The sequence below is a fragment of the Antrostomus carolinensis genome, unplaced genomic scaffold (genome assembly GCF_000700745.2).
Source record: "Antrostomus carolinensis isolate BGI_N321 unplaced genomic scaffold, ASM70074v2 scaffold1049, whole genome shotgun sequence".
Classification (NCBI taxonomy): Eukaryota; Metazoa; Chordata; class Aves; order Caprimulgiformes; family Caprimulgidae; genus Antrostomus; species Antrostomus carolinensis.
Genome location: NW_010339008.1, coordinates 24,627 through 37,181, shown reverse-complemented (window position 1 = coordinate 37,181; position 12,555 = coordinate 24,627). Strand labels below are relative to the sequence as shown.

Below are 12,555 nucleotides of genomic sequence, written 5' to 3'. Positions count from 1 at the left end.
CTGCGAGGGCTCGGAGAGCTGCCGGTGCGAGGCGGCCACGGGGCAGTGCCGGTGCCTCCCCAACGTGGTGGGGCAGACCTGCGACCGCTGTGCCCCCCACACCTGGAGACTCGCCAGCGGGGCCGGCTGCGAGCAGTGTGGCTGTGACCCCGTGCGCTCCCTTGGGCCTGCCTGCAACGAGGTGAGGGGGGCACGGGACATGCTGCGCTGGCTTGACCTTCACGCTGGCGCGGGGTCAAGCTGCTGAGGTGGTCACATCTCCTGATGGTTTTTTGTTTTTTTGTTTTTTGGTTTTTTTTCCTGGCAGTTCACAGGGCAGTGTCAGTGCATGCCGGGCTTCGGAGGCCGGACCTGCCGGGAGTGCCAGGAGCTCTTCTGGGGCGACCCGGGTGTGGAGTGCCAAGGTGAGTCCAACCGCAGTGCCGGCTCCACCTGCTCCTTTTGGAAATGGCCTGTTGGCTGGGCACGCTGTCACCCCCCAGTGTGCTGGGACATCCCTGCCAAGGAGCAGCCCCTCCAGTGACCCCCACCAGTGCCCACACAAGCCTTGGAAATGAGGGAGGGACAGCATGGCAGAGTCTGTCCCCAGGGCTTTGGTGCCTCTGGAGAGAGGAAGTGTGGCAGGAGCCCAGCCTGATGCTTACCTCATTTATTTTCTTTCTTGTTGGACCCTTGTTTAGAAAAAATAATCTCTGTGTAGAAACCAACTCTTCTTTAACCATTTGGTTGCAACGCTGCCAAGTAAGCTTGTGTGGTAAAAAAACCTATCTCAAGTGTTTGGGACATAGAATTGGACTGGAAATGAGTTTCCTTTGCCCTTTGTATGTGGTGGAAGACCCCATCTCCTGCTCTGTCTTGTTAGGGAGGCTGGTGCTGAAGAAATAAGGTTTTTGATTTAGTAGGAGACTTTCCTTATATTTCAGATGAAAATAAAGGAGTGAGCAGAGACCATGCAGTGGGTTAGCCATAGCTACATGCCACAAAACAGAGCACCCTGAAGTCGCTTGTTTAGAAAACTGGATGCTCTCTGTCCTTTCATTATAAACAAGTCTGTTCATTAGCTGGAAAAGAAACTTCAAACACTGTCCAGACCAGAACAAACTTGTATCCCTGATCTGTTCAAATAGAAGCCTTTGCCAGAAGGGTTTGCAGTAGATTAAGGTATTTTTTCCTGCAGGGAGGAATGTGCTTGCTGTGGTCTTTAATAAATCCCTTACAACAGAGATACCTTAGAGTCCATTATCTAACAAGATAGGCAGGTCGAAGCTACTTGGTTAATACAGCAGATGAAAGGACTGGGGAATTGTCCCTGTTTGAGTACATATTGGGTTTCTCAGGGAGGTTGTGTGTGTTCTGGTGTGGTGAGGGGCGCTGACCCTACTGGCTCCAGGGCAGGGATTGTCTCTTGGTATCAGCTGTCTCCATCAGGGTTTATTGATGGAGGCCATCTGCATACCTTATCAGCGGGATTTTGCCTTGTACCAGCACTCCTGGTCTCTCATGGAGTTTCTGCTGCCTTTCAAGCATGTGAAAACCTACTTTTAAACATTTCTGAAGGAAAGAAAGAGAATCTGTTCTTCAGAGCGTATTTTTACCATGCAAGCTCTACACTCTCCTTCCAACTGCGCCCCTTCTGCCCCGAAGTGACACGGGAGATTCGCTCGGATGGAAATGCAGATTTTCCTTCAGGATTGCATCCAACAGGAGGTCTCTGTGGCAGGCGGGGGGAGGCGGTGTCCAGGGCTGAACCATGGCAGCCTGTGGCGTGAAGCCCCAGCAGGCTCCAAGCGGGTGCTCACTCATGGAGCACATCCAGCCCTGTGGTGCTGCCAAGTCTCCCTGGTGTGGTGGGGTCAGTGCCTCCTGCCCTGTCTCACATCCTTCCTCGGCATTGAGAGAAGTGACTTCTCAGCCCTCGTTTAGTCCCAGGGAGCGCAGGGGTGATGATGTTCAGGCTGGCAGGCGTGCAGCCCCGACGTGGGCAGGTAGCAGCTCTCAGTGGTAAGTGGTTTGCAGGCAAACTGGAAAACTGCTGTTTAAGGATTTGCAGAGGAATGCCCCAGGAAAATAACCTAAATGTGGCCTGCAGCTAGGAGGGAGAGGCTGGAACGAGAAGAGGATTTGTCACAAAGACGTCAGCTCCAGCTGCAGTGGGGGACACAGACTCCTGGCCATGGTGTTTGCCACCTGCCCTCAGTGCCATACTCGTGCTGGCCCAGGTAGCCAAAGCGGTCGTGTTTTGTGCCACTTTCAAGAAGATACAAACTGATCTGGATGGGGAATGGCAGAAGAGCTTTGAACCATGTGAGCATGGAGAGATGATCCTCACCGTGGGCGCCAAGCTGATGTGGAGGTGTGGACATCGGTCCCAACAACTGCAGGATGGGATTCTCCACCAGCCAGGGCAAGTGGCTTCTGCCCCAGGTCAGAAATCACAAGGTGCCTCACTCAAGGGACAGTAATGTGTGATCTCTTCACAAGAGGTCATCAGGCTGTTGGCACCAAGAGGCACAAGTTACTGCTGAGAAATGGGGACTGTACTTGCCATCTTGCTGTGATACCCTTAACAAATTTTTTAATTAGTAAAAAAAAATTTTTAAAAAAATTAGGTCACGTGAATACAAGTGCCTGCAAATAACCTCTGGACACAGCTACGTGGAGATGTAGAAAATGGACCATCTAGGACAGGCCAGGGGCCACAGCCTGCCACGAGTTCCCAGACGCTCACAGCAGCACTGCGCTGTTGTGGCCCTGGGGTCCCTGCTGGAAACCCGGCTCCAGGGCATGCTTCCCTGCCATCCCCATCGGTGGTGGTGACCACTGCAGCTGCTGCCCGTGACTTTTGTAGAAATCTTTGTAAGATTGGAGGTGATGAAGCAGAAGCTGGGGGAGGCAGGTTTTTGCAGCTGGTCAGGGTGCCTCGATTTGCAGTCTGTGCTCCCTGCAGTGGAGAGGAAGCATTGTCAATGTCTCCTCTCTGCATGTCCCCAGTGATCACACTGGGACCAGACCACTGGGGCAAGCTAAAATAGGTGCTTATGTTTGGGCAGCATCTCAACCCGTCGGTACTGGGTACACTCCCACCACCCACAGATGTCCATTGGGGATTATACACCGCAGAGGACTGGGTCTTTGGAGACTGCTTACGCCATGCTTTAAAAAAGCTACAACAGATACTCATTTAATTTAACATAATGCCTGAAACAAGCAGGGGAGAGGCGTAGAGGATAGGGAAAAGCCCAGCGCGTGTCTCTCGGCCTCGTGCAGGTCTCTGTGAGGATGACAGTGAACAGGAGCTGTGCAGTGAGCACTGTCTGCTCAGCGGGCAGTGCCAGCCCCTTTGCAGGACTCTTCTGGCTGTTGCTTTAGCTACCAGCTATATGCAGCTCCACACAAGCCTGCACGTGAATGTGTGCGTGTGCATAACAGTCCTTGCTAAGGTAGTAAATAATAGGATTACAAATTTAATCAAACTCGAGTCTCCCAGGCATTCTGCTGGAGCTTTTCCAGAGCCTGGCAACCAGAGTGCAGGACTCAGCATGCCGAGCTCTGCGCCGACTTCAGCCCGCAAAGCACATTTCTGGCAGGAGGCTCCAGGCTCCCGGGAAGCCTCTGAGATACGGTGTGGCTCCAGAGGCAGCTTGAACAATGCTCTTGCACGGTAGATATTTGAAGTTTATGTGTTTCATATAATATAAAGGAGATGACAGTTTTACTATTATTACTGTTTTAATTGAACAAACAGAACAGGGCACAGTTTGTGAAAGATGCTGTATGAGATTAGGTTGTATTGCTATCTCCCCTTTACAAGAAGCATACCTGTGACAATAGTTTTCTGTGTTGGACTTAAGTATCAAGCCCTATTGAAAAAAACAATTTAATTGAACTAAGATAAAAAAAAAAAGTCATGTTTTAATCAAATACTCATTGCAGAAACTGGCAGAAAGTTGCTTTTCTCAGGTTTTAGTCTTTTTTTATGTACCTGGTGCTGAAACATCTGTTCACTGAAAATTACTCCACTGCCATTTAAGAATAGGTTTTGTAATCTTAATTTAACACCTGGGTCTTAAACTAGTCATGTAGGCTGCTTTTGTAGGAGGAGTTTATGGTGCAGAGAGAAACATTAGCAAATGTTTCTTTTCCTTCTGTGAAAGAAGTCAGACAAATTCTACGCTAAAGGAAATACAGTTTTCTCTTTGCGTTTCATCATTTCAATTGACCTGTGGTCTTAAAATATTGTAATGTATATTGATTGTTTTCAGAAAATTGTCCTTTTGGCAAGGTCTGCTCGCATGTTAAAATGCAGTGCAACTCTAGTCATTCTAGGCTGGGATCTTATCTTAACAGTCATACTGAAAATCTCAATGCTGAGGAGTTAGCAATATGCTTACAGGGTAATTTGAGTCAATAGCTGATTATTCAGAAGAAATTTGCTAGCTCTGCAAAACTTTCAACCTTACAAATTGCTGAATGGTTTTATCATCATAGTGCCTCACTACCACTGGGAAACGGTGCCAGGAAATCATGTTTGAACAAACCCTTTGTTTTTTTGCTGCGGAGGAGTTAAACATTTGATGCTCTCCATCCCCAGTCTCAAGCAGTAAAGAAAATATGTCTGCAAAAGCGATTTCTGTTCAGTGTAGGATAACATATGATCTTGGTTGTTCCTAGCATCTTGCAACAGGGCATTAAACACTGAGACTGATCTTCATACAGCCCTTTCAGTATCCATTATATCATCTTGGCTGTAGTATCAACTGCTCTGACACACCTTAGTTTAAATTAAGTGTTATGCAAATATGGCACATATTAAATTACCATAGCTCAAATGGAAGTGAGTTCTAAATACTGAAAATCAGAGGGAAAGGTAGCAGAGCTGTCAGAAGTAAGATAAAGTGTTTCATGGATCCTTGTGAGCTTGAACCAAACCACTCAAGCTAGTAATTGACTTCTTTGGAGTTTCCCCCCTTAGGTTTCTACACGACTACGTTCAGTAAACATGCCTGAGTGTTACTTTTATCTTTATGGTCAGGAAAAAAAAATACTGAAAGACAAATGCATTGATCAAGGTGGTATAAAAATTGCTCCTGGATACTCTGTATGTGCTTGCACATGCATTTGTGAATAGATGCAGCTACAATCTTTTGTAGTCATAAGTTGCTAATCAGCAGATCCTGACTGAAGAATTTGTCTAGAAAATTTTCCTGTCAAAAATGTGATTTCGGTTAAGTCAGAGTATGCCACAGAAGAATGTCTGATTGAATTAAACACTCAATTAAAGAAAACAATACACCCAGTTCCAAAATGACATTTCGAAACAGAAACCTATTGTTTAACTTTGTAAATGCTCCTTTGAAAACCCTCAGATCTTTGACCAGTGATTTCAGAAAACATCTTTTCCTCTGCAGCATTTTCTGTGGGAGGTACTGCAGTGTCCTGCTCTGCTTACCCGGGGACAGATTTGATCCCTGTCTAACTGATCTTCAAAGTGAGCAGCCCAGTCTGTGTTAACTTGCAGCCCTTCACCCTGGCCTTCTTCCACTCCTCTGTATGAAGGGAGAATAATCAACCATTTGTCCTGAAGGCCATTTCCAACCCAAACTGGTTAAGGCATCTAAATGTCACGCAGTAAACTCAGCATCTGTGTGATTTTACGGTGCAAAATGAACCACTGTTCCCAATTTCTAGTCACATAAGCACAGGTAAGGCATTTAAAAAGAGTTTACATGACTTAGTATTTATGGAATAGGGAAAGACTGTGTTAGGTGGATTATAAAGCCACTGCTAGCTACTAGATAATATCTGAAACACTTTAGCATCCCTAAATGTGCCTGCGTGTTTCTTGTTCTTGAGGAAAATAAGATGTGTTATAGCTACTCAAGTGTTACATCAGACTTACAAGTGTGCTAGTTAGAGATGAAATCTCCAGAGAAAAGCTTGAACATTATGTTTTCCCCAGCATTTTCTGGCTCCAGAGATTTTGAAATCCATATTACCATGTAAATGCTACTAAAGCCATGTGTCTGCCTTTCCTGAACATGCAGGTATTCAGGAGTAGAATTACCAACATGGGTTGGGGTTTTGGGGGTTTTTTGGTTTGGTTTTTTTTTGGGTTTTTTTTTTTTTTTTTTCACTTTAAGCTTTTTAAATAGTGATCTGATTTGGCAACAGCAAGTACTTATGCAACTTGATCAGATCTCAGGATCTTTGAGAAAAACCCTATGCCATTTAGCCTCTTTATGTGCAGAGGAATTTGGTCAATTCATCATTACACCAAGGGCCTTATTAGTTGACAGAAGGGTTAACTGACCTCCTTCAAACAGGAACTCATGGTTTGACTGCAGGGAACATATTCCATGGCAGTTGACTACTTAAGCACTTTCGATGTGAAGTAAAAACAATCTCTTGTGTCAGGGTATAATTCAAAGAACAAAGGACCATTTTGCTTAATTGTGCAGGCAGCAGAGGTTATTTTTGTCTCTTGCCTATCATATTCACATTGTACAAGAAAGTCATTTTGTTGAGGAGCGATTTGTTCTGCCGCGGCTCTTTGTGTAATTTTTGAACTGAAGACCACCACTGTGTTTTGGCATTGAAGCACACAATGTACAATCTTGAAAACAGCTTTGTGTTTTTGCCCTTTTTCCAAGGGGGCATGTGCTTGGGCTGTGTGAATTGATTTATGGGCCTTTTTGAGCCATTAACCACCTTCAAGGATGCCTGGTAAATGGATGTGTAAGTGAAGGTTTTTATCAGATACTGCAGTCCTTCTGTTCAAGGGATGTGTGCTTGACCTGCTTTGGGTGTACTCTGGTACTCCATGGTAGGTAGATGACCTGCCTATTTTCAAGGCCTCTCTTCTGTTCTTTGTTGTCATCCCTTCATTAAAAGCTTTGCAGGTTGGTAATTTCCTCTGCTGCTGCTGCCTGTGTAATTAAGGAGGAGGAGAGGTAAAGTGGCAGTGCTTCTGCATGGAAAGGCTTCTCCTGATAGTGTTATTGTGTACCAAGTGTGTCTGTGCTTTTAGAAATTACTGACCATCAGTAAGTTAATTGAGTAGCTTCTCTTCATGGCGGGTTAGTACCCAAGAAGTGCATCTTTATTCTAAAAGCTTGTTAAGAGTGTTGCCCCAAACCTTACCGCTGTAATTTGGCAACCATCTGGACCCCCTGGGTCTTACCTGACTAGAATATAGGTAGGTGTTCACAGTTACAAGAATTAAAAAAAAATGAAAATCCATTTCAGGAAAGCATGAATACTAACTCCTGAGTTGGTGCTCAAAATGTGAAATAATTTAAAATAAAAAAACCCAACTGTTAATCATCCTCATTCCCACTTGAGGATGACAAGCAGTGTATAGGCCGTTGGTCATTAGCACCTGTGTTGGAGAAGATTTCTATCTTCTCCCTCAGACAGGGCTGCCCATGGCCACATTACTTGTTCTCTTCTACTTTTCACTGCCTGATTTTTTCCCCACTTTTTGTATACCCAAAACATCATCTCAGTGCCAGGCTCCTTGATGCATGTTGTGAATGTTTTCCTACCATCCGTGGCAGGAGCACAGCATAGAAGGTCTCTCAGGGTCTGTTGGTCCATAAATTTGTCATGTTCTTTGAAGCCACGTCAACCTTTTAGCACCCACAGTGTTGTGTGGTAGAGAGCTCTGCCACTAACTCAGTGCTGTGTAAGCAACTATCTCCTTTTATTGTGCTGTTTGTGGGAGGTGTGGAAGAGGGTGGTTGGTTTTTTTATCTGCTGGATTCCTGAGTTGACCCTTACTCCTGTGCTGGGGGAGACAGTAAGTGGGTGTTCCTCATTCACTTTTCCCATTTCACTCATGTTTTGCTCTCCAACCATCTGCTATGTGCCTGCCTGTCATTTCTTTTCCTATCTGGAAAGCCTTACTCTACTTACTCTTCATTGTAGGAGTGAAACTGGGATCTTTGCCTTCAGTTGAAATCCAGGTGACATCCAAACATCCCAAGAAGTGTCCATCCTTGCTCCATTACTGTGCCTGTTCCTGAGATGTGCAAATCCTGATTTCCCTTAGATTTATTTCCTTGTCTCTCTGCCCTTTCGCACTCAGCACTGGTCCCCCTGTACTCAAGCAGACGCATCCAAAAATAGCTTTTTAGTATCCAGACATGGCCCACTTCTGTGCTTATTTCACCACTTCGTTATAACCAATTTTTTTTTTTTCACCCTGCTAATGTCAACATCATTCTCACCATAACCTTCACACATGCCTTCTTCTCCTTCCAGCATGTGATTGCAATCCTCATGGCATCCAGACCCCGCAGTGTGACCGTGCCACCGGGCAGTGCATCTGCAATGAAGGGGTGGAAGGGCCGCGCTGTGACAAGTGCTCTCGGGGCTACTCGGGCTTCTTCCCCAACTGCGTGCCTTGCCACCAGTGCTTTGCCCTCTGGGACGTGGTCATCAGCGAGCTGGCTAATAGGACCCAGCAGTTCCTGGATAGGGCTAATGCCCTGAAAATCACTGGAGTCACTGGACCATACCAGCAGACACTCAACACTCTGGAGGAGAAGCTCAGTGAAATCAAAACCATCATTGCTCAAAATCCAGCTGCCGAGCCCCTGAAGAACATTGGGAATCTCTTTGAGGAAGCAGAGTAAGTAGAGTTGCAGTGACATGGATAAGTCTAGCTTGAGAAGGAGCAGGACTGCCAGTGAGCTGGGATTTACTTGAGTGACTGATGTCTCCACGCTGGGCTGGGGATGCCCCAGCTCCGCTCCTGCAGTTGGGTGAGGTATGCCGCGCTGCTGGAGCACCTCACCATGCTCAGACCCAACAGTGAGCATCCATCCCACGAGCAGAAACCTGGCCAGGGAAGGTAGAAGCAGCACAGCTACCATGCTCTGGGCAGCAGTTGTCCTGCTCCCACTGCACAGCAGGCAGCTAATTACCGGCAGAGCCACTCACGCTCGCCTTGCGCTCCCCTGGGGCAAAGGGCAAACACTGCTATTATGTGAGAGAATGAAGAGGGGAGAGATTAAATTCCTGGATTTCCTTGTGTAGCCGATGAGTTGGAAATTTGGGCTCCTTTCTGCACTTTGAGCGTGTGTGGTGGGAAGCACCAACTTTATAACAAGGATTGTTTCCATTTTTCTCAGGGTAGGAGCCCTGTATTTTGTTTTAGGGCTCAGCATACAAAAGATGGTAGTTTGTGCTTTTGGAGATGGGGCAGTTTAACATCAAGTAGGATTACAGATGCTTTTGAGCCCTGTGTGCTACTGCTGGAGCTTGCTTGTGCATTGTAAAGGGGGCTGCACAAAGCAAAGGGGTGAGGATTAAGGCACACATGTCTTAATTGGGGTTAGGCTTGTGCCCTGCAGCTCCTCCTCTCCAGCTGGAGATCTGGGGGTTGCTGCTACCTTTGGGCTGTGTGTGTACTGAGAGAAGTCAGAGCAGCTGAGGAGCTGCTTTTCTCTATATGTATATGTATCTGTTCTTGCTCTGCTCTGGCTTTATAGGGGACGTACTGGGCTTTGAAGGACTCTTGGAAAAGAGCAGGCTGTTGAGAGAGCTGTGAATTGATCACAGAGCTTCAATACTGCCTGATTTCTTTTAGAATGAGGAAACTGTGGGATTGGTGCGATCACCATGGATGGGAATAGCTTCCTATGCCCACTTCTGCTCCGCAGCGGCATTGGCGTGTAACATACACTTGCCTTTCCTTTTAGGGTTATTCCACTAGCTAAAGCCTGCTCTGTGGCTCACTGAGGCCATGCTGAATGCACAGGGAGGGAGGTTTTCCTTCATAGCCCTAGAGGAAGGACTGGTGAGGAAGGATCTTTACAGACCAGTTAAAAGAATCCATTGTGTTAAAACGAAGGCTTCCCCCACCAGCTTCCTGAAGTTCAAATCTGTCCCATGAGCTCGTAGTAATCAAAACTGCATTTGTAGCTGTGTGGGATGGAAAGCAAATTATGTATGGATCATAGTAGTCAACTCTGACCTATGCAGTTGCCATGATACAAAAGCATTACACCAGTCCTCTGGAATCTGCCTCCAGTTAATCTTACACAAAGCAGCTGTTTTCTGAGCAATTTGGTGCTTTGAGTTTATAAATGTGCTGTTGATTAAAAAGTAGTTTTGTATGATAAGGGAAACAAAACAGTATTCTAGGTAGGCACGTTGTTGCATATCACTCACCACTCCACTGAGGGAGGACAGGTCCTGCCATGGGAGAAGCTCAGCATAGCTCTAACTGCCACTCTTCAGTGAAGTGAAGCACCAAGGCTTACAACCTTCCTCCTCCCCCTGTTGAGTCCTGTGTCTCTCTTTTACAGAAAGCTGACAGCAGATGTTACAGTTAAGATAGCCGACATAGAAGAAAACCTGTCAGCCTTAGCAGTGAAGAGCAATAGCACAGACACTGACCTGAGTGTGCTGGAGACAGATGCCAAAAGCCTAGACCGTGTCGTGAAAGAACTTGCAGAACAGCTAGAGTTCATCAAGATCTCTGATGTTCGGGGTAAGTGTTGCAGGGAGGGGAGAAAGCAGTGGGGTGGTCAAAGATGTAATTAATGCATGGTTTTAAATACCAGGTTAATCTTATAACTCTCTCTGCGTATTGCAAAGCTGACTCAAGTTCTTGGGGCACAGAGTTGTCTTAAAGGCTCTTGATTAATACATTTTAGACGAGACACAACAGCGGGAAGTGTGGCAGATTCCAGGGTACACCTAGACATCTCCCTTGCTCTCCTCAGTCTGTTAAATTGCTGGTTCTGGTTGGAAAAACTACCTGGGTCTTGGTGACTAAGAGCACACTGTAAGGTCTCAGTTCTTCCAAGCCAACCAAGCCTTGCATGCCCGTTGGCACACTGAAATGGGCCAAGAATCTAAATTTGCTGGAGACAGAGGAATGTCACCAAATTATTTGGAAATTTTGAAAGCTGACTTAATTCCAACTTGAAACATTTTTTTTATTATTTCCTGCTTTGCAAGAAGTCTGAGATTGTTTCCAGTGAATGTGGCATTTTGCAGAGTGAGGCAAGTAGGATGTAGAATGGAGGAGTCCCCAACTTGTGGCATTCTGCGGAAGAAAGTTATCCCTAGGTGCAGAGTGTGGCCACCCCCTGTGGGGTCCCTCACACATGCTCACAGCCTCTCCGGGAGTTGTCCAAAATTAACAGTTCTATAAATGAGCGTCTTTGGTCAAGCAGTTGTTTCTTGGGAAAGCTCTGACTGCTTTCCAAGCAATGACTCCATAAGCTGGACATCCCAGGGCAAGCCATAAGAACTAGCAGGATAAGTGAATCCTTAGAAAACAGACTGTTGCCCTATAAACCTAAAAGGCTGGATCTCCTTTTGCCCTCAAGGCAAGGAAGGGGTAGCCTCTGCAGCTGCATTCAGTGCCATTGCAAGGATGACAGAATTTACCCCCTCCTTTAACTTGATATTCATATCACTAACCTTGATGTGTCATCTGACAGCCTCCATCATACTCTGAGTTAACAGATTTCTGAGCAGCCCCATCTGATTTCTGCAGGAGCCTTGGATAGTATCACCAAGTATTTCCAGATGTCCCTGGAGGCAGAGGAGAGGGTCAATGCCTCCACTGTTCACCCCGACAGTGCTGTGGAGCTGTCAGCACAAACACGGCAGGAAGTGGAAGACTTAATCAACGAGAAGGAGGCCCAGTTCAAGGCTAAACAAGAGGAGCAGTCGCGCCTTCTGGATGAACTTGCAGGCAAGCTGCAGAGCCTGGATCTCTCCGAAGTGGCTGAGAAGGTACGTGGCTGGTGGAAAACCAGTAGCAAAAGTGAAGTGAGGTTTGTGAAGAAGCAACAGGAGGGGAGGAGCTGTAGAGTTTGACAGTGTGAGATACAGTTTGTTCATGAAAAGGGCATGTTTCTTGGATGACAGGGTATTTTGTGAGCTAGAACAGGGCTGCTTAATCCATGGGCTCTGAGACCTACTGGCTTTCAGGCACCAGCCTTTCATATTGGTCTCCCTCCTACCCCTTCCTAGCCCTGACAGAGCACCCATCTTTTCATCCCCCTGGCTCTAACACAAAGCCCTTTGCTGTGGACAGAGTGCCCACGTGCAGAGAAGTGTAGCAAGTCTGCTGGACTGGCAGCCATCCTCGTAAGTGCGTCCTCAGTTCCCGTGCTTGCTTCCTCTGGGCTCCTCTCTTCCTCGTTGCAGCTCCGCAGGGCCCAGGCTGTTGCTTCTCTTCGCGCTGATGGGCTGCCCACCTGGGCATTGCTGCGCTCCCGTCCTCACGCTTGAGACAAAGCAGAACTTAGAGAGCTGGAGTCAAAAGGGCATTTTCTCTGTTGAAGCTGCCTGCTCATCTGTAAATGTGATCAGGGGTGGCTTTTTCTTCAGAGAGGCTGGGTGTTCTCTCGGTTTCGCTTTGAAGTTGGCCAGCTGCATTCAGAGAACAATCCTGCATGAAGGCAGGCTGGGGGCACTGCTCAGCAACTCCCCTGGGCAGGCCAGGCCTGTGGTAGAGGATGAGTTTCTTCACACACTGAATTGTCCCCCGTCCTTCACAACTACAGTCATCCCTCCCGACTCCCCCAG

The 12,555-nt window shown here is 46.9% G+C and overlaps 1 protein-coding gene across 1 annotated transcript in view; it reads left to right on the top strand.

The window, feature by feature from the left end:
- Nucleotides 1-12,555, top strand: part of LAMB1 (laminin subunit beta 1) — a 41,186-nt gene that overhangs the window by 21,193 nt on the left and 7,438 nt on the right. Inside the window, exons 21-25 of the mRNA XM_029086922.1 lie at nucleotides 1-181; nucleotides 308-404; nucleotides 8,263-8,632; nucleotides 10,314-10,498; nucleotides 11,516-11,757. Coding sequence (XP_028942755.1) covers nucleotides 1-181; nucleotides 308-404; nucleotides 8,263-8,632; nucleotides 10,314-10,498; nucleotides 11,516-11,757 — 1,075 coding nt within the window. The remainder of the gene's footprint in view (nucleotides 182-307; nucleotides 405-8,262; nucleotides 8,633-10,313; nucleotides 10,499-11,515; nucleotides 11,758-12,555) is intronic.